Source organism: Muntiacus reevesi, chromosome 2 (genome assembly GCF_963930625.1).
Source record: "Muntiacus reevesi chromosome 2, mMunRee1.1, whole genome shotgun sequence".
Taxonomy (NCBI): Eukaryota; Metazoa; Chordata; class Mammalia; order Artiodactyla; family Cervidae; genus Muntiacus; species Muntiacus reevesi.
In genome coordinates this window covers 198,549,346-198,576,641 of record NC_089250.1, presented here as the reverse complement: position 1 = coordinate 198,576,641, position 27,296 = coordinate 198,549,346, and the positions used below count along the sequence as shown (strand labels likewise).

The following is a 27,296-nucleotide window of genomic DNA, read 5'->3' as shown; positions in this document are numbered from 1 at the left end:
CTACTTATCCTTTTTATTCATATGCTATCTCTGTCAGACTTGAAAGTCAATGCTTTGATAAGAATCTGGGGGACCATCATATGCTGTTACATCATATTTTATATAATTCAACTGTGATAATCCCTGGCCCTTTTCTTCTCTAGTAATTGCTCTGTTGCAATCTTTCCAACCACTTTTAGGAATTTGTTTTCTAATTCCCCTAAATTTCCCCCATTTCATTGTCTATACAGCTTGTGTCATTTTCCTTCATTGATAGCTATCGGTATATCTTAATTTACATTTTTACCTTATTAATTTGTTCTTAAATATTTCCTTCTCTGTTGTTACTTTCCTAGCTATCTGAATTCAGCGTTTAACTCATTTCTCTTTATTGGTGTTTCCGGCTTTGACTCCTCCAAGCCCCACCAGGTCCTATCTGCTCAAGTCTCTGCTGCACCACGAGGGGCCTCCCCTTGAGCAGGGCTGCATGATCGCTGGACACACTCCAGAAAAATTTTAGAAGGCTTTTACTCTTTTCTGACTCATGTATGTTAACAATTAGAACCAAGACCTTAATATACAATCAACCTGTTAAACCTTCATTACCAAATACTGTATCTCTTTTTTCAGGGGTGGGGGGGGGAGTACGTACACATACACCATCATCTAAATCTTCAGAGAGTAGTGACTCGACTGCCCAACAGACCACAGCGAAAGTCTTATTTTAGCAAAATTTCGTCTTGCCCAATCCTGCATAACTCTTAATTCTTCACAATCCTCCAAGGGCTGACTATCCACTGGTCACTATGGGCCAGCCACATGTGGCAACTGAGCACTAAAACTGTAGCTATTCCAAACTGCCAGTGTGATAAGATGAAAAGTGAAAGTGAAAGTCGCTCAGTCGTGTCTCTTTGTGACCCCATGGACTACACAGTGTATAAGATATCAGATAGTAAAAACTTGGTACCAAAAAAATTTAATATTTTTATTACATGTTGATATTTTAGCTATATTAGGCTAAGTAAAATACATAAAAATTTAACAAGTTTCTTTGTACTATCTTTAATATGTGCACTAGAAAATTTTACAATTACATATGTGACTGTACAGTTCCACCGGGCAGTGCCGCTGGCTGCCATCCCCCTGATGGACATACAAGGCTCTGGGAGCAGACAGCACTGCCTTCTTGCAACCATCTGAAGACAGCAGCACCATGATGCCAGGTTAGTGTTAGCATTTATTTTAAAAATACACAAAATATAAATTTTCTACATCAAAGTGTGATGACCTCACTTATACATTGTTCCATACTTACCTCGTTTTATTTGCATCCATATGCAAACATTGAGAATAAATTGTATTTGATTCTGATTTTTTGCTATGGTTCATGTAAACAGTTGAGACTGCAACTTAAAGTAGGTTGTTTTAAAAGGTAAAATGGCCACAGGAAACCAACAGTGAAACAATTCGGTTTGGTTTGTTTAATGAAGTTGGCAGAAGTCTTAGCAGATAGATAATTGAAGACTTAATATTGGCTTCCAGGCATTTTAAATATTAAAAACCTCGAGGTTTTCTTCATCTTGTAAACATAACTCAGATCTTATTGGCATTAAGTTTGAAAGTAAAATATTAAACCATGATTTTCACCATCCTGCTGGTGACAGTGTACACTCTCTTTCTTTATTATGAGAATGAAACCAAATAATAAGCAAAATACATCACGAATTTCAAACTGTACTGCAAAGGAGGTCCCAGCTGGTCTCTTCTGGGAGCCATCTACTTCAAGGTGACCCTGCCACTGGCTGGGTATGATCCCCTCTGTCCACTGGACAGCGTGAGGCCCCCGGCCGAGAGGTGGTCAGTTCCTCTTGCTCCGAGTCTTCTGAAGCAACCGAAACTCTACTTCCACCTCTGCTGGCTCTGCCATCCGTCCTTGGGCTTGGATTCACTGGGTTAGTGATTTGCAACTGTTGTCAAGACTGTACCGTCCCTTTAAGGTACCACATGCCACCGTAGCTTACACAGCAGTCCTATGAATAAAGAAACATGTTGAGAGCAGACATTAGCAGGAAAAGGAACACATTCTGTGCAGAATATCAAAACCTGATTTATGATTCATGGAGAGAACACAAACAGGAGATCAAGACCTGCCTGACGCTGTGGTCGTCACTGCCCAGCCTCCTCCATGCGTGGGTCTCAACCCCTTCTTTCCCCAGGGGTGTCTTAAGAGTGAGGGACTATAAACGAATGTGCTTTATAAACACAAGATACAAAAGATATATGAATAAGCTAACTAGAAAAAAGGTGCTTCACAAATTGCATCAGCATCTATGGACCTGGAATATAAGAATACTAGAATATAGGGAATCTGTCATCATTTTTCAGTAAAACTGAATGCTAAATATTTGCTAAAACTAAATGCTTCTGCAAGTATGGTATCTGCCACACAGTCAACTCATAAAGACATTATGAAAAAAAGTGTTGAGTCACTCAGTTGTGTCTGACTCTTTGCAACCCCACGGACTGTAGCCCACCAGGCTCCTCTGTCCATGGAATTCTCCAGGCAGGAGTACTGGAGTGAGTAGCCATTCCCTGCTCCAGGGGATCTTCCTGACCCAGGGATCAAACCCAGGTCTCCTGCACTGCATGCACATTCTTTACCATCTGAGCCACAGGGAAGCCAATGCCTAATAGGAATTAAATATTTTTATTTCTTTTTAAATTTGATTTAAAAATTGTTCTACTACAAGCAAGGAGCACAAGAGCTAGTATGTGGTTACAGGGAAAAAGTGGTGCACAATTCAAAGGAGGAGTGGGGTAAGGATTCTAATCTAGGCCCTGTCACTGTAAAGGATGATGACCGCTAGACTATTAATGGAGTTTACATCTTACTCAATTTAGTCCTTTTGCATAAACCCACCAGACCAATGCCAATGATCTGCTGCTGAAGACCCAGCAGGCTGGGGAGGGGTGCAGAGGAAGCCTGATTAATAAGCACAGCCACAGGAAGGGTACCAGATGAGATCCCTTTCCAGTCAGTCTCCACCTAAGACAGGGAGGAGCCAGCTGTGGGCATCGTGGTTCTCAGGCTCACGGTCGGAACAGAAGCTCAGAGCCTCTGCATATTATTATACCAAAAATGGATGTACCTTTAGCACTTTATCCACCTCCTGTTTACTCAGATCTTCTCCACACTCTTGAGTCAGCCGAGCCTGGATCATGTTCCGGCGCACCCGGTAATTTTTGGAAAAAATTTCAAGCAAAACCTGTCGATGCTTTAGTAGCAAAAACATGTTATTACGGGAAGTAATCATCTAAAACAGAAACATCAATAAATAAGAAATCTAAAGCAAAAAACCCAACTCCACACTAGTCTGTGATCCAAGTCCTTGCTTAGGACTTCTGTTAAAGACAAACACGTATGGCCAGTTTGTCATCTCCTGGGAGAGACCCCAATAAAATGAAGAAATAAAGATACATGCACACAAGAACAAAAATGCCAGTGAAGCCATCAGCAGAGGAGCAGTTTTTAGACATACTTCCGTGTGATAGAAAAACAAGAGGATAACTGACTGAGCAGGCAGGGGAGCCACAACATTAACTGCATGAAGACAGGATAGGATGAGGAGCGAGTGGCTTAAAGTCCTGATGCATAAATAAGACAGGATGCCATGAAAAGCAGTATGTCCCACAGAAAAATAGAAAGGAGAGAAGACTGTCAAAATCCCTCCAAAAGAACAAAAGGTGTTAAATGAGAGAGAAAAGATTTGATCCACTATGTCTAACATGTGACCTAAGAATTCCAAAAGAATAGAGAAAAAACAGGTAAAGAAATTTCAGTACTTCGTAAGGATGACTCAACCATCCAGCACAGTAATAACCCACACAAGGGCACATCTGGAGATGCACTGGTGTGCTATATGCAGGGTAAGAATAAAACTTTAAGTCTGGTTTAAGGGAAGGATGTGGATCAAACTGGAAAGACCGAGAAAAAGAGGACCACGGAAATGGACAACTCTGAAAGCTTGAATACGATGGAACAGTATGTTAAATTCAGAGGAAAATGCTTGGCCCTCCAAAACCCTAGTCCCAGACAAATAATACTTGAGGACAAAAGAAAGCTATTTTAAGACATGGAAGAATGCAGACAACCCCTCTGGTTCCCTTAGAAGCTAAGATTGAGCAACAAGGAAGACGCAAGATTGCAAGCCAGCAAGAGACATGGAGCTGGTCCCACTGGAGAGGCGTCTGGGACTCAAGAACAGTAGTCTTGATGGTATCTACATGTTCAGAAAACCATGCAAGTGAAAACAAGAAAAGCAGTATAAAAAAGAAATGAACATGGTAAACTACTGATATTTGTCTCCACAATGAACACATTTCTAGTCTAGCATTGATATGTGATGTAATTAAAAAAATACGTCCCACACCAGTCCACATTCTTCCAACATAACTGAAAACTAAATCCTCAACTAATGCAACCAGAAGTCCATTGAAAATAACAAGGTGAGACATCAAATAGCAGATGCACAATTTATGTATATGTGTGTGTGTGTTTATGTGTGTGTGTGTGTATATATATATATAAAGATACCTTGTAGTTAAAAAGTGCCTCTGAGGAGTGGGAATCGGGTCAGGCAAAGCAGGAGACCAGTTTCCCATACAACTTTCAGTCTTATTTGTTTTGAAGAACACACACTTACTACCTTTTTTTCCTTTTAATTACTGGAATAGTTCAAGAGAAGGAAACCCAGATGCCACCCACTCTGGCCAAAAGCACAGAGACCTGCTCCAGATAGCTCTCCATCCCAGAAGGCCCCGTCCCTCTGGTGTTCTCAGCCTGCCTGTCAGTCTCCTTCTAAGAGGCAAAAGGGGACACAGATCTTAGTGGGGGCTTTTGCTCACTCCCTCTCTCCCCATTCCTAAGGACAAGACCTGGAAAAGGACAGATCTATTGGAGTCTAGCAATTAAATCTCAATCTTTAAAATTCAGGCAAGCTCATGATTTAAGGAAAACTTCTGGACCTCAGATCCTGCTGGGTGAATTCATATTCTGTTCATTCTTGTCCAGGTCTGACTAGAGGCGAAAGGACTGACTTCTCTGACATCTGACCTGACATCTGAGACTGATGAGAAATCCTTTTGATTCCCGCCACCATCAGTCACCTGAGAAATGCGGTCCATCAGCGCTTCACAAGCCTGGCTGGGCAGCAGAATCATCTAGAAGGCTTTGTAGAAACAAATACCTAGGACCCTACCCCATTCCTATAGAACTGAACTGAATCTCTGGGGGTCAGTCCTATACTTCTTAAAAGGTGTTTCTGATGCAGCCAGTCCAGCCTGACATTTGGAAACCACTGCTTTTGGCTCACACCACTGGCACATCCAGTATGTTTTGAAATATTCGGAGACACAGAAACAGAATATTTAAAACTGGGAGTGGCTGAAATGGACACGACTACACTTTGGGTCTCCCCAAAGGTCTCCCCCCTGCAGAACACTGCCCTGCTCCCTCCTGGGGAGACGGGAAGGTCACCTCACCTGGTCACTAATGTCTCCAGACTCCCAGAGGGCGAACACCTTCTGCTCATCCGGGGAAGCAGCCGTCTGTGGGGGAAACTGACCGAGGCCTGGGCGTGAGCTGGCTGTTTGGCTTTAACACACGAACCCACCCTCTCCTTGGGCCTACCGGTCTGTGCCCGCCCAGTTCTGGGCACAGAGTCCCAGTCCCAGCTTCTGCCTCTTACTAGCGGAGGGTGGATGCAAACCTGCCTCCTCTTCTCCCTCCTCACCAGCCACACGCGCAGAGACCACTTCTGTGAGGAGCAGGCACGCCCGGCCTGAAGTCAGAGATGCTTGGGAAGGCGGTGAGGCAGCTTGTTTTTCCCATCAGCCTGCCACTAGCTCTCCCTTCTGCTTTAACATCCAGCATCCTCCCACCCTCAATCAACCCTCAAAGGTGTTTAAGAAGCACTCCTACCCCACTAATTCCTTAGGAGTATCGTGGGATTCCTTTCAGTCCCTCCTACAAAAGCCGTGTCAGCATGGGCTAGAGGCCCTGATCCACCCTGAGCAGCCCGTGCCACGTGGCCCAGCAGAGTCTGAGGATGGACCACGTAGAGGGCAGCCCAGGCGCCTGGTGCCTGGAGAAGGGGACGGTGGAAAGGGCTCCTGGCAGAGTGGGTTCCGGCTTTGGCGCCACAACCCAAGTAACAGTAACAGTTCCTGCCACGTAAAGTCGCAGGTGGGCTTTAAATCTCATTTGCTACCAGTGAGGGAGCCACTCTCCACGAGCGAAGTCCCATGCAGAGGTTTACTCCGAGTTCATGGTCACACAGCTAATAAGCAGTAGAATGAGGAGTAGAGTCTGAGTATACGCGCTCTCCCTGGGCCTCAGCTCCCTTGTGTTAAAACAAAAAAAAAAAAAAGAAAAAAATGAGGCTGGACAGGTCTGAGGAATCTTCCACCTTGGACATGACTAAGATACAGAAGGGAGTCAGCAAGAGAGCTGGAAGAGAAGGCCAGGGTCTTCTCAGCAGGGATGCCGACCCTACTGAGAAGCGGCAGGACAAGCAGGTCCTGGGGACAGCCACTCCATGTCCCTTGTCCTCTATCCCCTCCAATAGCCCAAGATGGCCTGGCTAACATCAGGCAGGCACCCCTGCCTTGCCTGGCTCAGAGAAAGGTGAGTCTGCAGGTAACTGAACGCATTTGCTAGGTGGACAAGGGAGGCTCCAAATAGTGCAGGGCGCCCAAACCCCAGTTACCTTCTGTAGACACCTCACCAAGGAGGCCCCTTGCCACGAGGGCCAGATCCCCTGGGACACGCCAGCCGGCTTGGGAGTCAGGGCCTCTTGTCCTAGTTTCTGCTCCTCACACACAGGGCCTTTGCCTCAGATCACCCAAGGCTGCATGTGCTTCTGACCTGACACTGCGGACATCAGTGCCCCTTGTTAAGAGGCAGACACAGCCCCACTTCACCCGACTTGCTGACAGGTCTGGACAGAGCCTGGGAGGAGAATGAAGAGCACACCCAGCCGGGCACCCTTGTACCCTCAGCTCAGGGAGATGGTCTCCAAAGATCCCTCTGCTCCTGTATTTCCTCCCCTCTAGGGCCCCTTCCAACGACAGGACAAGACAAGGAGCCCGGGGCGGAGGTGGCCCACCCTGCACCTGCAGGCTCAGCGCCAGAAATGCTCATTGAGAAGCCACAGCTCGTGCTGGCCAGCCAGCGCTAGGACAGGGAGGCCCACCAGTACCCAGGCACAGCCGAGGGCTCTGGGGAGAGCTCAGTTCGTCTCAGCAGCAGCAGAAAGGATTTAAGACTTGCAGCCACTGTACTGAGGTTCAATATCCGGCTCTATCACTTCCTGGCCAAGTACATTTTATTTCTTTGAAACTCAGTTTCTTCATCTGCAGTTACTATAAGATCAAATGACACCAGGAGTGAAATCATCGTAAAAAATGGCAAAGCTGGCAGGAATGGGTGGGGTGCTGACAGAGGAAGGGGCTAGACCCCAGGACGGGAGCTGGCATGGCCAAAGCCCTCCTGTGTGCCAGGCAACAGGGGATGGCCTATAGGCGCCCACTCAGCCCTCACCAAAGCCCGTGACACAAAACTACCATTCGCCCACTTCAGATAAGGGTGCAGGGCTGGGAGGCTGACCGCCCAATGGCGCACACAGCAAGCACATGGGAACCGAGATCTACAGCAAGGCCAGCGGTCTCCCAAGGGCCCCTGCCCCACGCACCCTACCAACAGCTGCTTCCCCAAAGCCAGCAAGGCTCAGGCCCCTCTGGATGCCAGCCTCTCTCCCACAGCCACTTTCTCCCGGACAGGCGTGCGTGCCCGGGAGCCCTCCACGGGGCCTCGTCTGCCGCCGGGCCCGCAGGCGCTACTTACAGGCACCAGTATCTGCTTGCAGCCGGCGGCCAGCACCGTGTCCTGCAGCATGCGGTCTGAGATGCCGCTGAACAGCATGTGGCCGGGGGGCAGGCTGGCCAAGTGCAGGTTGAAGAGGCGCTTGAGTTCGCTCAGGGTGAGCACAAACTGTTTCTGAAAGGTGGCCTGCACAAAGGCCCTGAGTTCCCGGGCTACGGGGTTGCCGGCAGAGCCGGAGGGCGGGTGCCCATTGAAGCTGTCCCCGCCTGCTGCCCGCCCGGCAGGCAGCCCGTTGGCCAGCCCACCGTGGAGGCCACCACCGGGCGAGGTGTCCATGGGTTCCTCTTCGTCCTCCGCCTCCCGCTCTTCTTCGTCCTCCCCCTCCTCACTCATGGGCTCCTCCTTGATCCGCACGCCGGGCAGGACCGCGGACGCCTGCAGCTGCTCCTTCCTCCGCTGCAGCTCCCGCTCCAGCAGCGCGTGGTTCTGCTGGGCCTGTCTTTTGGCGACTTGAACTCTCTGGTCCCCAGAGACCAGCCCCACAGGCCCTGGGAGAAGACAGGGCTGCTCAGGACAGTGTAGACCATGCAGGGAAGGGCCCACAGCCCCTCTGCCCCATGGACACGCCCCTCTGTTAGAATGGGGACACACTGCTGACCAGTGGAAGGGGACAGGAAAAATGCAAGCCAGCTGATGCAGAAGCAAGTAGCTCAGTCTTGCCTCTCACCACCACCATACCCAGAAGGAATCTGGCTACCCCAACCATGGGGGAAGACACAGAACCGGAAAAGTCAGATTTCCACATTCAGAGACCCAGTAGGTCTGAAGTAGTAGTAGCTGAGTCCCTGCCAGTAGCCACCCTGCCAATGCAAGAGGGCGAGAAGTCTCCAGGCCTGGAACCCAGGCACCGCCCTGGAGTCCAGAAGCCTCAGTCCCTGAGGCAAGGCTTTGCCACTAGATAAGCCTTCAGCTGAGGTCTGTGGGGAAGGGGAAGAGGGCACAGAAGGGCAGCCACCACTGAGCCCCACACCCACTCAGAGCAGAGCCCTGACAAGCTCCAGAAAAGCAGCCCTTCTGGAGCCAGGGTCAGGGTGAGGGCCCACCCAGCCAACGCCCTCCACACCTGATTGTCCGTCCGGCTTCTTTGGCATGGCTTCCTTCACAAGATTATAAACTTTTTCTAACCTGAAAGGAAGAACAAACCCTCTTAACTGTAAATCACATCCCCGGTCATCTGCCTCCCAACAGAAACGTCCCCACAAGATGCCACACATGTGGAGCCTTGGTGGTCCCTGCCTGCAGCTGGGAGCTGAATAGGGGGGGTGGGCAGTGGCAGCCCACCCTCCCTTCCTTGGCCGGCCTCCCGTCAGCCTGCCTTGGGCTACACAAGCCTGGGACCTTGCTCCTGAGTGCTTTCCCATCCCTCCCCGACCCCTCAGAAGAGAGGCCGGTGAGCTCGGATCAGCAGGAGGGGCTGTGCCAGGTCTCTGCCAGGGGGCTCTGGGATCATGCAGCAAAGTCCACCTGAGTGGAGGAGGGGTGCGCACAGCTCCAAGCCGGCAGTTGTCATCCCAGTCACAGCCAGGCTGTGCTCCCTGCTAAAGCCGGGGTGGCCGGGCATGACGAGAGAGTCCTCTGCCTGGCTGCCCCTCGTCTGCCCGGCAGGCTCTCACTTGGCCTGGATGCCTGTCCACAGCATGTGCTGCCGCTGCACCACGTCTGGATGCTTCTTGATGAACTCCCCGTCATAAGGCAGAATGAACTCCCAGCCCTTGTTGATCCTCACTACAGCCATGTGCTCCAGAAAGTCCTTCACGTCTTCCGTGCAGAGCTGCGGGGAGGAGGCCAGGTGAGGCACGCCCAGCCCCACTCAGCCCCCATCCCTGCAGTGGCGGGACCAGGCCTCCGATCAAGCAGGACACCACTTACCTTAGTCACCGCTGCCACCTCCTTCCTTACCACCCACCGGCTCTGTGTGAACTTCCACATCTGAGGCAGAAAAAGAGGTGTGATTCCAGGACTCCTAGGACTGTCCCCCAAGCCCCTGCTGCTGTCCTGGGAGCCTGGGATGAGGGCACAGAGCGGAGGCCCCAGGCCAGGCTGGGGTGTTGGGCAGACTGGGTCTGGATACTGGCTGTGGGCAGTCACTTCCACCCTGAGCCTCCGTCTCCTCCTTTGTGGAGGAGCTCCAGGGCCACCTCCTCCAGGAGGGCAGCTGGACCCACTCCACAGCACAGAAGCTTCCTGGGGTGGGGCATGCCTGGCCCGTATGTCACCGACAACAACTCAGACCTGACAAGACCCTCTCCCAGACAACCCATATGACAGTGTCTGCATAAACAGAGAAGAGCTGACAGGCAGCGAAGGCTGAGCCGCACACGTGTGCCAGTGTGAACGTGGCCGTCGATCCGCTGCACCCTGATCCCCAGAGATGAAAATAAGCCACACAGGCATCCAGATGCTCAGTACCCAAAGGAGCCGGGACACCCGGGTGAGAAAAGAGAAAATGGAAACACTTCCCTAAACAGCTTAGGGCTGCCTGGTATGATCAGACCTGTGCATGAGCTCACCAAGGTCACCACAGACAGCTCCAAGGAGACACTGCTGCAAACTCAAAGCCCACTGCCAAGGTCAAGGGAGGGAGTGCAAGCCGCAGCAGCTCAGGGGCCAAGCCCTGAGGAGGGATACCTTGGCTGGGACTTCAGCTCTGGATAAGCGTGGGGGTGGGGTGGGGGGCAGGACAGGGTGACGGGGTGGAGGGATGAGCCAGCTCAGGAGTGGCTGAAGCCCATAGCCACAGTGCAGGGAAGAGTGTGCCAGGGACTGTGGTGAACAGGGAGTGTCAGCCCATTCAAAGTAGCTGCTCTTTGGGGGTTTAGGTCCAGAGATACCAGACTGTCCAATTATTCATGACAAGGCAGAAATCTAGCATGAATCTGATTGCTTTTTGTAAAAATAGACAGTAAGTCATCATTTTAAAAACATCACTCAGGTCAAATAGCTCCTTGGTCAGAATCTACCTATGGGCTTCCAGGCTAAGAACTCAAAGGTTCTTATGACTCCAGGGTCCGAGAGGAGGGAGAGGCAAGACAGAGTCCAGAGCCCTCTACTCCCCACCGCCCCACCGGGCCCCAGTTCCGGCCCTTTGCCCGCTGCCTGGGCGAGGTCCGGGACACTGTGCAGCCCCATCCACCCCCCGAGCCCCCCACCCTCCGCCGGGAGGCCAGAGGGCCTGGGCACTTACCACAAAGTCTCGGCCCCTGCAGAGCACCTCGGCCGGCACGCCACTGTGAGGGCTGGAGGAGTCCTTGGGGTACAGGATGTCACTGCCAAGGGGACGCGGTGGCTGGTCAGGCCCTGTCCTCAGCCTCCTGCCTCCCACTCCCTCAAGTTCTGAGCGGAAGCCCAGGCCTCTTTCCAACATGGGCCCCAATGGCTCCCATCACCCGCCCTTTTCCCCGGGAGCCTGGCTCCCTGAACCCGTGTGGAGGAAAGCAGCAGCCTCCCCTACACAGACCCGAGTTCCTCTCCTACCCCTTTCCCAACGCCTCCCTCACACACGGGCCCAGCCCCAAGGCCCCTGCATGGTCGGAGGGTCAGGGGCTCAGAGACAGACAGGCTGAGCCCAGGACTCTGGAGGACAGCGAGTCCCACATGTACAGCAGGTAAGATGCCAAGAGAGGCCCGCAGTGAAGCAACACCCAAGGCCTTACCCCTGGCCCAAAGGGAAGGAGTGGGCAGCGTGAGTTGAGGCAGGAGGGGTCAGGGGTTGGGATCTGGACAGACCCCAAGCATGGGTGAGGTTGAAGCCTTTGGGGAGAATGGGACCAGCACTCAAGGTTCAGCAACCTTCAAGGGCAAATGACAGGCGCCAAAGCTTAAAAGCATTTCCACAGCATAATCCTGACCCCACATCCAGAGGCAGACCCTGCTGCCCAGCGACACATACTCCTTTGCTCTGCCTGCCTCCCCTAGCCCCCTCAAGCCCACCTGGCACCCAACTACTGCCTTCCTTCAAGGCTGAGCTGTGCCCACCTTGAAAGCCCTACAGGACAGCGCCCTGGCCTGGGCTGTCCACCTCTGCCACATGGACAGCAGATGCCCACTAGTGAGTCAATGGGGTCCATGCACTGGACTGTCATGGTGCCCACCTCACCCCTAGACCCCAGGCCTCGCCTCAGTTTCCTAAGGACCAGACAGCACAGGGCAGGGCACGGAACAAGCAGTCCAGACACATTTACTCAACCAACAGGAGCACTCCGTATCGCGTCCTCACGGGGACACCGAAGGACGGGGCATGGGAAGACCACCGCCCACACGGGTGGCAGCGAGCCCCAAAGCACCGGGCACACAGAACGCCGGCGGGCCCACGTTCAAGTCACAGGACCGACAGGCCATGAGCAGATCGGGGTGCGGCAGCGCTGGGCCAGCGTGAACCCCCGCTCTGCGGCTGCCCAGTTGCCAGGCGCCTGGCGAGTCTCTGGGCCTCCCGTGGGCACACGGCCCCAGGGCTCTGGGGGCACGGTCTCCCCCCGGCTTTCATCCACCCACAGCACACACACACATACGCGGTCCCGATTAACAGGTGATGTGCCACCCCAAAGGCCTTCATAATTAAATGCTGCCAGGCCCCAGAAAGCACAACAGGGATCGTCCGTTTTCCAGGGCAAGGCTGTCACCATGTGGTGGTAACATGAACATACTTTGCAGTTTTCTTGGCCAACCAACTGGGAAATGATGGACTTTTCACAATCAACAACTTTTAAAAAAATCTAGAACAATTTATACTTTGACAGATTGCTCACTTTGTATCACATTCCTAAACAGTGAGTATTCAATGTGTTCTACCTTATACAATTTAGAAATAATATAATTCAAGTGTGCGTTAAACGTAGTCAGGTTTACCAAGGGTCGGCCATGTGCCAGGCATTATACCTAGTACCAGTCAAGACAGTCCCTGCCCCCTAGAAACCAACCGTCTAGGGAGGAGGCAGAGTCTGGAGAAGGAATCACGAAAGAGAAACTACTAAAGGCAGCAAGCCACAAATCCAGGACCCATGAAGCCCAACAGGATATATAAGAAATTCCCACTTAGGCACATCTTAATGAGCTGTGGAAAACCAAAACCAAAATAAGAAAAAATATTAAATGCAGCCAGAGAGAAACAAAGAAACATATGTCAGACAGTGGAACATACATTGGATAGACAATAAAAACAATGAAGGTCAGAATACAATGAAATTCTATTGGAATTTAATAACCGGGAGGAAAGGAAATATAACCAAATTAGAATTCTATACTCAATAAAAAATATCCCTAACATTGTAAATCAGCCATTGCTCCAATAAAATTAAAAACAAAACAAAAATATTCTTTTAAGAACAAAGGTGAAAGAGACATTTCCGGACAGAGCGGAAACAAATTTATGACCTACAGACGCTCACCTTTGCAGAAGGAAATCATCATGGTTAGAAACTCAGAGACACAGAAAGAAATGATGAGCAAAATAAATTAATTCATTTAAAAAAAGGATATTAACTGGATAACATAATGTCTTACAGGGTTTAAAACAGAAAATTAAAATATACCAATACAATGACAAATGAGTTGAGAGGAAGGTCAACATAAAATATCCTACAGGTTGTTGAACTGTCATGGATGAGGGTAAAAAGTAGCAACTAATATTAAATTGAGAAATCCACAGGGTAATCACTGAAAGAGTCAAGAAAGAAAAGAAGGTAAAAATGAACATAAAATGCAGTGTAAGCAGGAAAAACAGAAAGCACTAAGGTAGATTTAAGCCCAAAACTTAAAGAGTTTTTGTCAGTCAGTAAGTCAGTACTTACATTCAATTTAAATGGGTTAAGTGCTCCCAACTAAGGGACTAGAAGGAACTTACCTCTTCACCACCCAGTTTCCTTGGACCAACATCGCCACCTTCTGGATGCCACGCAGAACAGCCACGGAGTCGACAGAGGGGCCCAGGAGGCTCATCAAGTTGGCAAAAGGCATGACCTTCACTGAGGGGGACACAGGAGACATCAGACAAGCCAAGAGGGGCCTGGGCTCACGTAACAAGTCCAGCAGGACAGTGGGAAATAACAGCTGCAGCCACTGGCTTCTCACTCCGGGCAGGCACCCGCCTCTCACTGAGCCCTGGAGGAATACCCGAGGAGGAAGGCAGGAGTGCCTCATGAGGAAGACCCAGCCCAAGAAGGTTTCAAAATTCACCCACGATCACTTGGCTAGTGAGTGACAGAGACAGGACTTGAACTCAGGCCATCTGGGTCCAAAGTTCACGCACTTGATCACGGTGCTCTGCTCTCCCCACCCCCAACTGAGCCCCCAGCCCTAGTGAGCAGTGGCAGGGTCTGAGGAGGCCCATGTTTTCTGGAGCAAGGCCAGCAGCCTGGACCCTGGGGAGCTCCCCTCTCCACTCCGGCCCCACAGCCCCTCATGCTGGCATCTCAGAGGAGCCTAGGACCTGGGACTCAGCTCTGAGGTTTGAGGCTCACGTCCTTTCTGAAGGTTCTGGCCTCAGAGTCCTCACTGTGGGGAGCCTGCTGAGGGGACACACTTCACTGTGAAAATGAACACAGCTCATGCTCACGCGCGAGGCTCTGCACAATCCTTTAAGAAGCCCCACCTCTGCATCTTCACCTCAGCCCGCAGCTACCTTAGCTCCTTATAGGACCTGTGGCTCGTCACCAGCTTCAGTGCACTTTCCAAAGGCCTTGGGCCTCGCTCCTGGGTCCTTAAGTCCGTTCCAACTCCACTTCCCCAGGAGGTGGCAAGGCTGGGCCCCCCTCCAGGGCAGGGCTGCCCACTCACCATTTTTCATCAGGATCTTGATCTGATCAGCCAGGGGCAGGGTGCGCAGCTGGGCCATGGACAGGACATTACTGGGGGCCACGGGTTTGTCTCTATTGAAAACCAACGCCGAGGGTTAGGAGGCCAGGGGCAGGTTGGCGGGTGCTAAGGGGTAGTGGGGAAAGACATCTGGCCCCTCTACTCACTTCTCCTCCTCCTGGCTGGGGGGCATCAGCATCATGAGGTACTCACTGTTGGGGGAGAGAACGGTCAGCAGCTTGCAGGGCTCTGTCCTTGCCCCACCCTGGTCCCCAACCAGGTTGTATCCAAGCCACCGCCCCGAAGTCCCACAACCCCTCCTGGCCCTCTCCAGAGGACGATGGACCCCTCCACATCTTCCCACCATGTTACAGAAGGGGCCACAGTCTCAAGGCAGAACCCACGAGAGAGGGATGCTCCCGGAGCCAGAGTCAGGTTCAGCAGCCCTCCGCAGCCCCGGCCTGGCCGATCTCACCTGGGGGACTTGACGAGCTCCGTGTTCTCAACCCCACTGGAGCCCTGGCACAGCAGGTACTGGCGCTCGTGCTCAGAGCGACTGTCCTGCGGGGGAGGAAAAGGGAGTCAGAGGAACCTCAGCCAACATTCCAGGCCTCCCCCTGCAATCCAGTTTTCAGCCTTGCATCACCTTCTGCTCCAGTCACCCACTGTCCGGCTCCAAGGCCGGCCACAGGACCATACCGACTTCCTGAGCAGAGCACTCAAGGCCTCTGCATGTGGCCTCAACCACATTCCTTCCTGCCTTTATGACTGCACAGTCCCAGCGCACCTGTGCCTCAGTGCCGTCTGATACAGGAACACAGACAGCAATGACAAAAATAACACCGAGCCCTCACTGAGCACCTAGTATGCGCCAGGCTCTGTCCCCATGGCTGTACACACACCCCAACTCATCCCATCCCCAAAATAACATGAAGTTAGGAACCGTTATTATTATTCCCATTTTATAGATGAGGAAACTGAGGTTCAGAGAGGTTAAGTAACTTGCCGAAGGTTACACACCAGGAAACAGGAGAGCTTTTGGAAGTCTGACCCAAAGTCTAAGGCTCTGTCAACACAAAAATCTCTTTCAGGAAGGTTCCAGAAGTTGCTCCACCTAGACAAAAATGTTAGGGAGCCGGAGCCTGTGGTGTCTTTGTGAGCTAATATTCAATTGCTTCCCTTACTCAATATAGTTTCAAGGACTGGGCTCTAAGTCAAGTACAGTAAAAATCACCCTTGGCAGGTGAGGTGCACAGTGAACTCAGCCATGGGACAGATGGCTGATTCTCCATGGAGCACCTGATGGGGTGTCTAGTCTTCATTCGTGGCCCATGATGCATAAAAGTATGTAACCAAACCCCAGCCTCACTGAGCCCAACAAGAGGCTCACACTCAGCAAGAGCCCATTGGCCACCACCTCCACCGGTGACACGGTCACTCACTCCCCGTGGGCGCCCAGGCAGGAAAGCGGGAACACAGGACAACCTGCCCCCAGAACCTAACCTCTCTCCTCGTAGCACTACTAAGTGGCTAGAATTCAGTCTGAAAGAAAGTGGAAGTGAGACGATGAGGCCACCAGGTGACACTTCCAGGGCGCTGGGGCTTTTCTCCCAGGAGCCCACGGAGGCCAGTGTCCGTACTGCCCAGGGACCTCGGCTCACCCTCAGGCCGTAGTAGTGCAGGTGGACCCAGGGCTCCTCAGCATGCTTCTTCTGCAGGAACTCGTAGGACTGCACGCGGCGCTGGCGGGCCTGCTCCGACTCAGGCCGGGAGAACCGCACCTGGGGGGGGGGGGGGGGTGCGGCGGTCAGGACCTCAGGCCCGGGGCATTTCCAGGCGGTCATCCAGGGCCCACCCGAAGGCCAGAGAACCTGGCATCTGGGGCATTTCCCACTCCCACCCACCTCATGCCGGGCAGATTACCCCTCCACGTAGTCCAGTCAGAAGGTTCTAAGGGATGGACTCTTTCTGCTTCACCCCCAGAGCCCATGCTCCACGCAGACCCGCCCACCCTAGCTGCCAAAGCTGGCCTCGCTGCCTCCCAGCTGTGCTCCCGGGGCCTGGGCTCACCGTGATCTGCTTCACGTCTTCCTCTGCCTCGTCCTGGGAAGAGTCTCCCGCTGCAAAAGAAAAGGCCCTGCTCGCAGCCTCTTGGGAGGCTCTCCACCCCACCCACCAGGCAGGCCTCAAGCAGCAGTGTCTGAATTCTCCTCCTGGACAGGGGTAGCAGCCTAAGTCAGTGGTTTTCAACTTCCCCAGGAGACTCTTTGAAATTCAGAGACATTTCTGGTGGTCAAAATCGTGGGGGCAGGTGCTACCGGCATCAGGGGGTAGAGGCCGGGGATGCTGCTAAGGATCCTGTAATTCAGCCCTTTAGTGCTTTTCCCATGACTGACCTCGCCTGCTAACATGTACAGAGAGACGCAGGGCTGGGGGCCCCGAGCTCACCCTCATTGGCCGCCTCTCTCTCACGGTGCTTGGCGTCTGCCTTGTCCAGGTAGGAGAAGCTGGGCCGCAGCTGCAGGATGCCATGTAAAGGTGTCAGGTGGAGCTCACCTGGCAGAGGAAGAAGGCCTTGGACCTGACGCTAGGAGCTGAGGCTGACCCACCCAGCTTGGGTCACGGGAGTCACCAAGGGCCCCAGATTCCCTGAAAGGCTTCAGCTCACTGCCCAACTGCCTCCCGCCTCTGCTCTAGCCCCCAGTCCTAGAGCCTTGGGATCATCAGGCTGACAGTCATTCGAAACCCAATCTGGCTGTGTTGGACATAGCAAGCACATAAACCAGATCAAGACGTGAACCCAGACTCTGGCTCAAAGTTGCTTCCTTAAGGCTTACCTGCAAACCCTCCTCCACCAACATTCAAGGACCTCTGGACCCCGGCCCCCACTCCCCTCCCTACAAATTTGCTTGTTCTGGCGCCAATGGCAACTCAGTAAACACGCCCCACTCTCCCCGGCCCCCACCCAGGCCTCTGCCAGACCACCCTCACTGCCTCCCTAACCCCACATCCTCCAACCCGTCTCCCTGTCAAACCCCACCCATCCTACTGAGAAGCTGGCTAGTGCGGGGACTTCCCTGGAGGCAGAGTCGATAAAATTCCACCTGCCAACGCAGAGGTAACAGGCTCGCTCCCTGGTCTGGGAAGACTCCACATGCCGCGGAGCAGCTAAGCCCGAGTGACGCAACTACTGAGTCTGTGCTCTGCTGCCCGAGCTCTAGAGAAGCTACTGAATGAGAAGTCTGCGAGCTACAACTAGGGAAAAGCCTGAGCAGCAACAAAGACCCAGCGCAGCTCACAAATAAACAAACAAAAGGAAAAAAAAACTGACTCATGCAAACTGGGCTAGAGAGAGGCCTGGTGGAGGCAGGCAGGAGTGTCTACACCGTCTCTGACACAGATCCTAACTTTTGCTTGGGCCTCAGACCTGTGCACTGGGAGGCCGTGCAAAGATAAACAGTTTCAATCAAGTCAATGTAGGCTTGAAAGAAATCAGACAGACACGAGGCTCTGTGGAGGTTCTCTGGGACACCAGAGGGAGCAGAGTGCTTGAGATGAGGAGTAAATACATGACTAGGCAGAGGAAGGAATGTGGCTTTAAGGACTTCCCGGGCAGCCCAGTGGTTAAGATTCCGTGTTCCCAAGGCAGGGGCCCTGGGTTCAATCCCTAGTAGGAGAACTAGCTCCCCCATGCCACACACAAACTAAGATCCAGCACAGCCAAGTAATTTTTTTTTTTTTAAAGAAATGTGGCTTTAAAGAACTATGTCCTTGAGATACGAGTTCAAATCAGAAGAGTATACCTATTTGATATTACTTTTATCCTATCCCAGTTTATCACGTAAGTGTTCAAATTTCTTTATTGCTTTATAAATTCTAAATACTTATAGTAAATTTGTACTTTTGAACAGCTTTACTGAGATAATTCACATAACATATAATTCACCCATTTCAAGAATACAATTCAATGTATTTTAACATATTCACAAAGCAATACATCCAGTACCACAATCAACTTTAGAACATTTTCATCACCCCAAAAAGAAACCCTGTTTCCATTCCACTCTCCTCCCAGCCTCTGGGAACCAAAACCTACTGACACTTTCTGTCTCCTTGGGTTTGTCTGTCCTGAACATTTCATACACGTGGAATCATGTAACATGTGGTCCTTTGTGCCTGGCTTCTTTCATTTACCTTAATGCTTTCAAGGCTTGATATGTTGCAGAACATATCAGTACTTCTTTCCTTATTATGGCTAAATAATATTCAAATGTATGGCTATACCATATTTTGTAATTCATGCATCTGCTGATGGACATGTGGATCATTTCCACTTTTCTCTACCATGAATAATGCTGCTGTGAACACCTATGTACAAGTTTTTGTGTGGTGATGTTTCATTTCTCTCGCATAGATGCTTTCTAGGAATGGATCTGTTGGGTCATAAATACCTTGTATTTAAGACAAAATTCTACTCCTGTCTCAAAGGTCATGCTGTGTGTGTGTGTCTGTGTCCCAGAAGGACGATAACTGTGAAGCCCCACCCGATCAGGTTTGGCAGTATCTGTAAGTCCTTAGAGGTGGCAAACCCCTATCCCCTGACAGCTTGTCTGGCCTCTGTGGGTGAGAGGGCAACAGGCAGGAAGGCCAGGGGTCTCCAAACGGAGGAAATATGCTGCAAGTGTCAGATGCTCTTTTATCTCTCTCTTAAGTGGCAGGAGGAAATAAACTACAAGTGTCAGATTTTTTTTCCTTCTCTATACAAATTTAAAAAGGAGGTTTCTCTTAAAATTCTGTGTTGCCATGACACCTGGTTCCACTCTAACTTAACTTTTCTCAAACCTTGAGCTAACCAACTGTTTTTTTTCCCAATGCGTTTTTCTTATGGAAATGTTTTTCTTGAGCTATGTTAATGAACTATGTATTTACCCTAGATTCTGTCTTTCTTCAAGATGGTTCGCATTAAGACTCAGAATGGTAAGGGTTCAACAAACCAATGTTTTACTCATATACTGTTCTCCTAATCTATGTTAATGAAACTATACATTTACTTGGAAACCTACCTTTCTTCAAGATTCACGTCAATGTTTATGGCCTGGGATGACACCCCTTGTGCCCATGTTCTCTCAAAATGCACGTTGTGGGAGAGGGGCTTGGTGCCAGTCTCTGAGCTCTGAGACATGCCCTTTCTCTAATTAGCAGCCTGTCTCTGTATAACATCCGGCTAAAGACTAGCAGGGGGCACTCTTTCTGCCCACTTCTGATGTCTATGTCAGAAGCTTTCTCTATCCCTTTTATACTTTAATAAAACTTTATTACACAAAAGCTCTGAGCGATCAAGCCTTGTCACCGACCGACCCCGGATTGAATTCCTCTCCTCCGGAGGCCATGAATTCCGGCGTCTTTCACGGCTCAGCAACAACCTTTTCAGATGCAGCCTTCACGGTGTCCTCTCCCGGCCCCAGCCCTCATCCTGCTTCCTTCCCACCCACTCAGCCCTCACGGCAGCCCAGAGTGGGTACCTTGCCTGTAGAGTGCGGCAGCGTAACGGGATGTGTTACTGGTGGTCTGGGAAGAGCAGAACGTCTGCTTGTCCATCAGCTTCCTGGAAGCACAGGGAGAACGGAGGTCAAGGGGAAGGAAGCTCGGCCTGGGCCTGGAGGCACAGCCCCCTCCACCCCGACACGGGAACTCCAACAGCCAGAGACCAAGGCCGCATGCACTGCAGGAGGGGCGCTGGGATGAGGAAAGTCAACTGCGGCTCGAGGCACGCAGTGGATGGGAGCTCCCTCTCCCGTCAAGGGCCCAGTTAGAACTTGGTCAGAGGACCCATCTCAGGAGGGAAGATGACTTCCCTGGGGACAAGTCTGTGTCGGGGACGAGCCCGTGCCAGGCCCAGTCGTGCAAAGATGAGCTACTGGTGGGGAGCACAGCTGTGGGGCGCAGGGCCTCAGTGTTGCTGAGGGCTGTGGAAGGCTCACAGTTGAAGAAAGCGAAGCTCGGCACCCTTGGGGCCCAGGGAACTCACGAGGAATACGTGCTGGTCTCGTCAGCGCAGGCCCCATCCACGTTCAGCGCGATCTGCTCCCCTTTGCTGCGGCAGTAGTTGGGATTCAGCGTGTCGATGGCCATCTCAAGCTCTACCTGCAGGCACCAGGCACCCCCACCACCTATGAGGACCCCGAGGTACAGCCCTCGGGGGAGCCCCCAACCCCACCACACCTGCCTCCTAACTGCAGTCCCTGCCCAGAAGCAGGACTGATACCATCCCTCCCGAAGGCCCCTGGGCTTCAGTCCACACAAAGGCTACAAGCCCAAATTCCAAAAGAAGGGCCTGAGTGCTTTTTGTTGGAGGGGGTTCACATAGTTTTGCTTGCTGCCACATTCCACTCCCCAAAGTCTACATTAGGTACCAACATTTAAAAACCAAGAGCTTTTCTCTTTTCCTTATTTCCAACTTCCTTTACAATGTCAGCAGAATTGGCAATGCTGGTGTAGCTTTTTACACGCTAACAGGGCTTATAGCTGCAGCTGCCTGAGGACAGGCTGGTATCCTGGTCCCTATCACCCCAGCCCTGAGAGGCACGAGAGTCCCCATATCGGGCCCTCTTCACATGGGCCCTGTCCTGTGAACTTCAGTCTATCCCATCCCGTGTTCTAATTCATCTCAGGCCTCACTCCTGGCCTCTCTGGAGCTGCCCACCACCTTTCTTTCTGGAAGTTTCCTTCTGCAGCTCTCAAGGTCCTGCAAGTTATTGGTTTCCTTCTTCACTCTCCAATCACTCCTCTGGGCTTCTTTCAGCTCCCACTCTATCACCGCTCCCGTCCCTCCACCTCCACCAAGAGGCCAGTCCCACCTTCTGCTGCTTGGGCTTGATCTTGGCTGAGAGGTGTGGAATGTCATCATACGTCATCGAGGCTGGACGCACTGGGTACTGGGGAAGGGAAGGGAACCGTTAGTCCACCCTGCCCAGTCCTGCCTAGAGCTGGGCTCTAGGGGCGCTGCCCAAGAATCAATAGCTCCTCCCTACTCCTGCCCCAGACCAGAGGCCCCCGCTGGTCTCCTGCATCCCTTCTCACTGGCTCCAGCTAGCCTCCTCTCAAAGAGCCATTTTCACACATCCAAGGGACATACCCAAGCATTAGGAACCCCAACAGGCCCCAGCACGCACAGCCCTATGGCCCCCAGGAACCCAGTGCAATGCCACGAGTCAAAAGTAAGGATCCGGAGTCATTTACAGGCCACCCAGGTGGAGAAGGACAAGGAAAATGAGACCACAGGAAGCAAAAAGGGAAAACAAAAACTGCTCCCTGCTGAAGCCTGACAGTCACCTGCCACAAAGGAGGCTGTGGCCTCAAACCCTCCGCCACCCCAGCCACTCCACCTACAGGGCACCCTGAGGGCATCCAGGATGGAGAAAACAGGAAGCCTGACAGTTAAGGTGCACAACAAAGGAGCGATTTCAAAGAGCCCAGGCCGTTCCCACTTCCCACACACAGAGTAGCTGTTTGTTCGCAAAACTCCTATCTTTCCTCTCCTCCCTCATCTCTCCAGAACAGTCCCTCAGGGCTGTCTGAGAGGCTATCTCAGGCTTTCCTCTTCAGTAAATCTGCTCAATCAAACATAAGTCTCATTCAACTGTTAGGTTGTGCGTTTTTTTCTTCCTGGTCAACAGATCTGTGAGAATCACTACCCCATTCTCTCTCCTTTGCTGATGGGCCGTGGTGGTGGTGAGTAAGTCGCTCAGACGTGTCCAACTCTTGCGACCACATGGACGGTAGCCTGCTAGGCTCCTCTGTCATGGGATTCTCCAGCCAAGAATACTGGAGTGGGTTGCCATTTCCTTCACCAGGGGATCTCCCTGACTCAGGAATCAAACCCGGGTCTCCTGTGTTGCAGGCAGATTCTTTATAGGCTGCAGGCTCATGTGTAGGGTTTTCCATAAAGTTGGAAGGGAGCTGGTCTGCCAACTGACCTGCTCAGAGAGACCTCTCTGGGCCCCTGTGTCAGCCGGTATGAAGCTATTTTGCACCACACACGAGCGTACTGCTCTCAGATCGCTTCTTTTGCTCTGAACAGAGAAGGCCATGGCGACATCCTTCCTCACAAACCCACTTTTCCTTTCTTTCTCCAGTGCTGTACGTACACCACTGGGGGGTTGGATGAGTCACGGTTCGGACTCACTCTCAAAAGACTGTGGCCGACGCTGTGAGAAGCACCACAGCCTCCAGAAGGAGCCTGGCGGAGGCGTGGCAGTGCGGAAAGTAAACCCTCCTTCGGAGGCCATCTGAGATCAGTTATATTCTAGCCCAGGGAAATGGCTGTTCCCTAAAAGCTCTCTTAAATAGCAAGAGTGACTCCTCCCTGCTTCCTGGGCTGGAGCTCAGGTCCAGGAGCAGCCTGGAGCACAGCTGGTCTGGACTGGGCCTGGAGCTGGGACAGACTCGCCCATGACAGCCCGGGGGGGCCCCTGGTCTGTGAAAATCCAGGGCAGCCCTCTAACCTCCAGACCGCTGGGAAGGGTGGTGGGGAAGGAAGCCGGATCTGGAATCAGACAGTCCTCCCTCTGCCACTTGCTCCTCGTGCGCTGCCTCCCAGGACCACTAGGAACAGGGAATGAGGCAAATGGAGCCAAAGCCCAGCCTGGCGCACCATGAACTGTCACCACCACCCAGCCCATCACCCTGCAGTCAGTCGAGGAAGCAGGCGCAGAAGGCCCCAGACGACAAGCCCCGGCCCCACAGGCCCAACACCAGGTCTCTTCCTGACATACCAGCACGTGCTAGGAGGGAGCTGCCGCCCCGTCCCAGGCCCCGTGTGCGAGCCCCTAGCCTCCCTGGGCCTTTTTCTCACATGCAACACGGCGACAAAAATACTGGGTTGGGCCAAAAAGTTCGTTGGGGTTTTTCCATAACATCTTATGGGGAAAATCCGAGTGAATTTTTTGACCAACCCAATGCTTAATAATCTTATTGCTGGGAATATAAATTTCCTCAAAATACTAAACATAGCTTCCACACGTTCCAGTAATTCCAAGGCAAATGAAAACCTCTCCACACAAAACACCTGGGACAGGAATGTTCACCGCAGCATTATGCATAATAGCCAAAACATGACAACAACCCAGATGCTCATCAGCTGATGCATGGAGAAATAAAATGTGGTATACATGTCCATACAGTGGGGTACATTCATACACATTATAACAAGAGAGAATCTTCAAAAATTCTCGCTAAACAAAACAGCCAGGCACAAAGGCCACATATTACATGACTCCGTCTATATGAAATGTCCAGAAAAGGCAAATCTAGAGACAGAAAATAGGTTAATGGTTGCCTAGGACTGGGGGGATGGGACGACAAACACTTCCTAAAATAAGACTGGTACTGGTGGTACAACTCTGTGAACAGACTAAAATTCACTGCATTTACACTTAAATGGGGGATCTGCATGGGTGTGAATCAGATCTCAGTAAAGCTGTTATTAAATTACAATAATAATAACCACTATAGGCTACTGTGGGATGAGATCAGTTAACATACGTAAAGTGCTTTGAATGATTTCTGCAGACAGTCTAGGGTTACAAGGAGGAGTAACCAGGATTAAACTATTGGCCCAGGGACTTCCCTGGTTGTCCAGGGTTAAGACTCTACATTTCCAGTATAGGGGGCCCAGGGTTCAATCCCTGGTCTGGGAACTAGATTCCCCATTCCCCAACAAAGACTTGGCGCAAGCAAATAAAAAAGTACTGGCCCAGCAAAGAGGGGAGGGGTTGGCTGATGCTGCCCTGGAGCTGCCCAGAAAGCTCCTCCCTGAGTCTCAACTACAGCAGCAGTCGTCATTCGCGGTGCCAATATCGCACCAGGCAGTGTTCTAAGCACTTTAATAGGGACTCACTTGATTCCCATGAGGACCCTATCAGGCAGGGATTATTACTATCACCACTGTGCAACTGCAGAAACTGAGGCACATTTTTTTTTTAAGAAACTTGCCCAAGGACTCACAACTGATCCTCCCTGCTAGTAGGCTGTCCCCAGGGCCCAAGCTTCATCCGATACACTGTTCTCTTAGGGTAGTCTTGGTTTTCCCATCTTTGAAATTAAAGACTACCACTGACCCATCCATGAAAGCAAAGAGACTGTCTTAGCACACCCTCTGTGCCAAAGAATTCTAAGCAACTGGAGGTTTCACATTGTTCCTTGTCTATCCCTTACTGTGTCTCCCCCTGCCCCCTTACCTTTATGTCTCATAATTACCTGAAACAGATAGAGCTTCTCTGCCAGACTTTTGGCCAAGTACACATCGATCTGGGAACAAAAGAAGAAGACTTAACTGGGAGACAGAACTCAATGCCCAACCTGCCCCGGGCACATGCTTGCTCCTCAGATTTCAGGGGTAGGGCCCTGAGGCAGTCTGGGGGAAGAAGAAATAGCTTGACCTTTGCTAAAAACAAAGGGAACCAAATCTCCAACCTGGGTATATGTCCTCCACCACCCAGGCTCACTATACCCCAATAAAAATGTATTGCCCGAGGGTGCCCAGATCAGATGCACCCTAGAGGGACCAATGAAATGCTTTTCTGATGAGGAAGGGGCGGGGGAGGGCCTCCTCCCTGTGCCCTCCACCTCTGGTCCTGGGTTGGCCTGTCTTAAGGTGGTCTGACTGACCCTACTTTCTTTTCAACACTCACCGCCTCTGCTACACCTTGCAGTTTACCTTCCTGCTTCCTAGCTCTTCCTATGAACCATGGTCTCTCCCACCTCCGGGCCTTAAGGATGAGTGAAGGTTCATCAGGCTTGGGGAGGCACATGTGGAGGAAACAGCATGTGCAAAGGCCCAGTGGCTCTAGGATGTGTCTGAGTCTGGGCTGACCCTGGAACCACCCCTTCCTTATCAGTCTTACAGACCCTACGCTTCCCACAGGAGGGAGCACTGCCTGGCTCACAGCTGTCAAAGCCCCCAGCACATAATGGATTCAGTGAACAACTGCTAAATGACGGAATCTGGGTAAGCCCATGCATCCAATAGTCACTGAGTATTAGTTGTCAGGCACTGAACTTGGCTTTGCAGACACAGTGGTGAACAGAACAAAATCCCCGCCCTGAAGAGGCTTACACTCTAGCGGAAGAAGACTTATGTGTAGGGGTTGAGAGGTGCTGTGACCAAATGCAAGGCATGGACAAAGTAAAGGGCTAGGGAGGGCGTGCACGAGAATGTCACGTGATGCAGGCGGGTCAGGGAATCCTCTCTGACAAGGTAATGCCCGATCAGACACCTAAAGGAAGTGAGGGGGTCAGCCAGGCAGGTACGAGGAAGAGGGTTCCAGGTAGAGGAAGCCACCAGGTCCTTGGCTGGCCTGAGGATGGATGGAAGGCACCCGCCCCGGCAGTTACCTCCTGTACGACTGGGTCATCCTCTTCATTGGCCATACTAGGGGGGAGCCAGCCACGTGGTCCTCAGACTCGATCTGCAAGGAGAGCAAGAGGTCTGCCAGGCATTCAACCAACACACCTGCACACCCATTCTGTAACCAGTCCTGCTCTGAAAGAGGGAAACCTGAGGCAATCAGAAACAGATCTTATTCCTATATCTCTCATGGAATCAAAAGTGGATAGCCCACATCATTTTGGCTGATATACCCCATCAGTCAAAAAAATAAAAAGTAACAACAACAAAAAAAGCAGGCAGAAACCACCAAGCAGTGGGTGCAAACAGGTGGACCCAAGACATCACATGTGGGTTACATCCATGGGAAGGAACAAATGACTAGCCTCAGGAGTTTTCTGACTACTGACAAAGAAGAATTCACCGCCCCAGGCAGGAGGATGGTGGCTGGCTGGTCCACAGACATGAAGAAAACACTCGGAAAGTAACTGGGGGCGATGGGGAACCTTTATAGAGGAGAGCCCGACGTGCAGCAGGAAGGGCAGACAGTCCCAAGGCCTGGATCCCAGGGTGACTCCGTCTCTGATAGCTAATTTTCAAGCTGACTTTAAACCCAACCCCCAGTGAGATGACCTCCTTTCTGTGATTTTTCTGTGTGTGTGTGTGTGTGTATGTCTAAAAATGACCCTCTTCACCTACATACTCTTCTCTCACCTGTCCCTGTTTAATAAAAAGGAGACTGAAACTCAGTCACTATTTTGTGTTTTACCAAAGCCACACAGGAAGCAAGAGGACCCAAGAAGACATCAACACCATTCAACTTCAGGTCGCAGTTACAGTTTGGGAAGTTCAGGGGAGGGAAGGGGAGTTTGGGCTGGGTCTTGAAGGACAGAAGGATTTGGACAAGCCAGGATAGCAGAGGGGAAGAGGGACTCCAGGCAACAGGAAGCACTTCGGGTACCTGGAAGAGAGAAGGCAGGTCTCCGTGGTGGAGGGTGAGTATACTATCCCTCAGTATTGGTTGGGGAAGAGGCGGGAGGTGGTGTGTGGGGGGGAATACCTTACAGAAGATGGCAGAGCACTTGGATATAACCTAAGCATATCTTATACTTTAAATCATCTCTGTGCTTTGTCGCTCAGTCGTGTCCAACTCTTTGCAACCCCATGGACTGTAGCCCGCCAGGCTCCTCTGTCCATGGG

At 51.6% G+C, this 27,296-nt stretch overlaps 1 protein-coding gene across 1 annotated transcript in view; it reads right to left on the bottom strand.

Moving 5' to 3' along the window:
• Positions 1-1,199: 1,199 nt before the first annotated feature.
• Positions 1,200-27,296, bottom strand: part of POLR3E (RNA polymerase III subunit E) — a 30,903-nt gene continuing 4,806 nt past the window's right edge. The window contains exons 2-21 of the mRNA XM_065924481.1: positions 26,105-26,178; positions 24,968-25,018; positions 21,568-21,645; positions 20,739-20,854; positions 20,233-20,315; positions 17,159-17,266; positions 16,781-16,830; positions 16,372-16,491; positions 15,186-15,271; positions 14,878-14,922; positions 14,693-14,784; positions 13,761-13,881; positions 11,106-11,187; positions 9,791-9,850; positions 9,535-9,692; positions 8,985-9,046; positions 7,883-8,409; positions 5,521-5,598; positions 3,129-3,254; positions 1,200-2,009 (exon numbers count right to left, since the gene is read on the bottom strand). Of these exons, the coding sequence (XP_065780553.1) occupies positions 1,953-2,009; positions 3,129-3,254; positions 5,521-5,598; positions 7,883-8,409; positions 8,985-9,046; positions 9,535-9,692; positions 9,791-9,850; positions 11,106-11,187; positions 13,761-13,881; positions 14,693-14,784; positions 14,878-14,922; positions 15,186-15,271; positions 16,372-16,491; positions 16,781-16,830; positions 17,159-17,266; positions 20,233-20,315; positions 20,739-20,854; positions 21,568-21,645; positions 24,968-25,018; positions 26,105-26,140 (2,136 nt within the window). The 5' untranslated portion in view covers positions 26,141-26,178 and the 3' untranslated portion in view covers positions 1,200-1,952. The remainder of the gene's footprint in view (positions 2,010-3,128; positions 3,255-5,520; positions 5,599-7,882; positions 8,410-8,984; positions 9,047-9,534; positions 9,693-9,790; positions 9,851-11,105; positions 11,188-13,760; positions 13,882-14,692; positions 14,785-14,877; positions 14,923-15,185; positions 15,272-16,371; positions 16,492-16,780; positions 16,831-17,158; positions 17,267-20,232; positions 20,316-20,738; positions 20,855-21,567; positions 21,646-24,967; positions 25,019-26,104; positions 26,179-27,296) is intronic.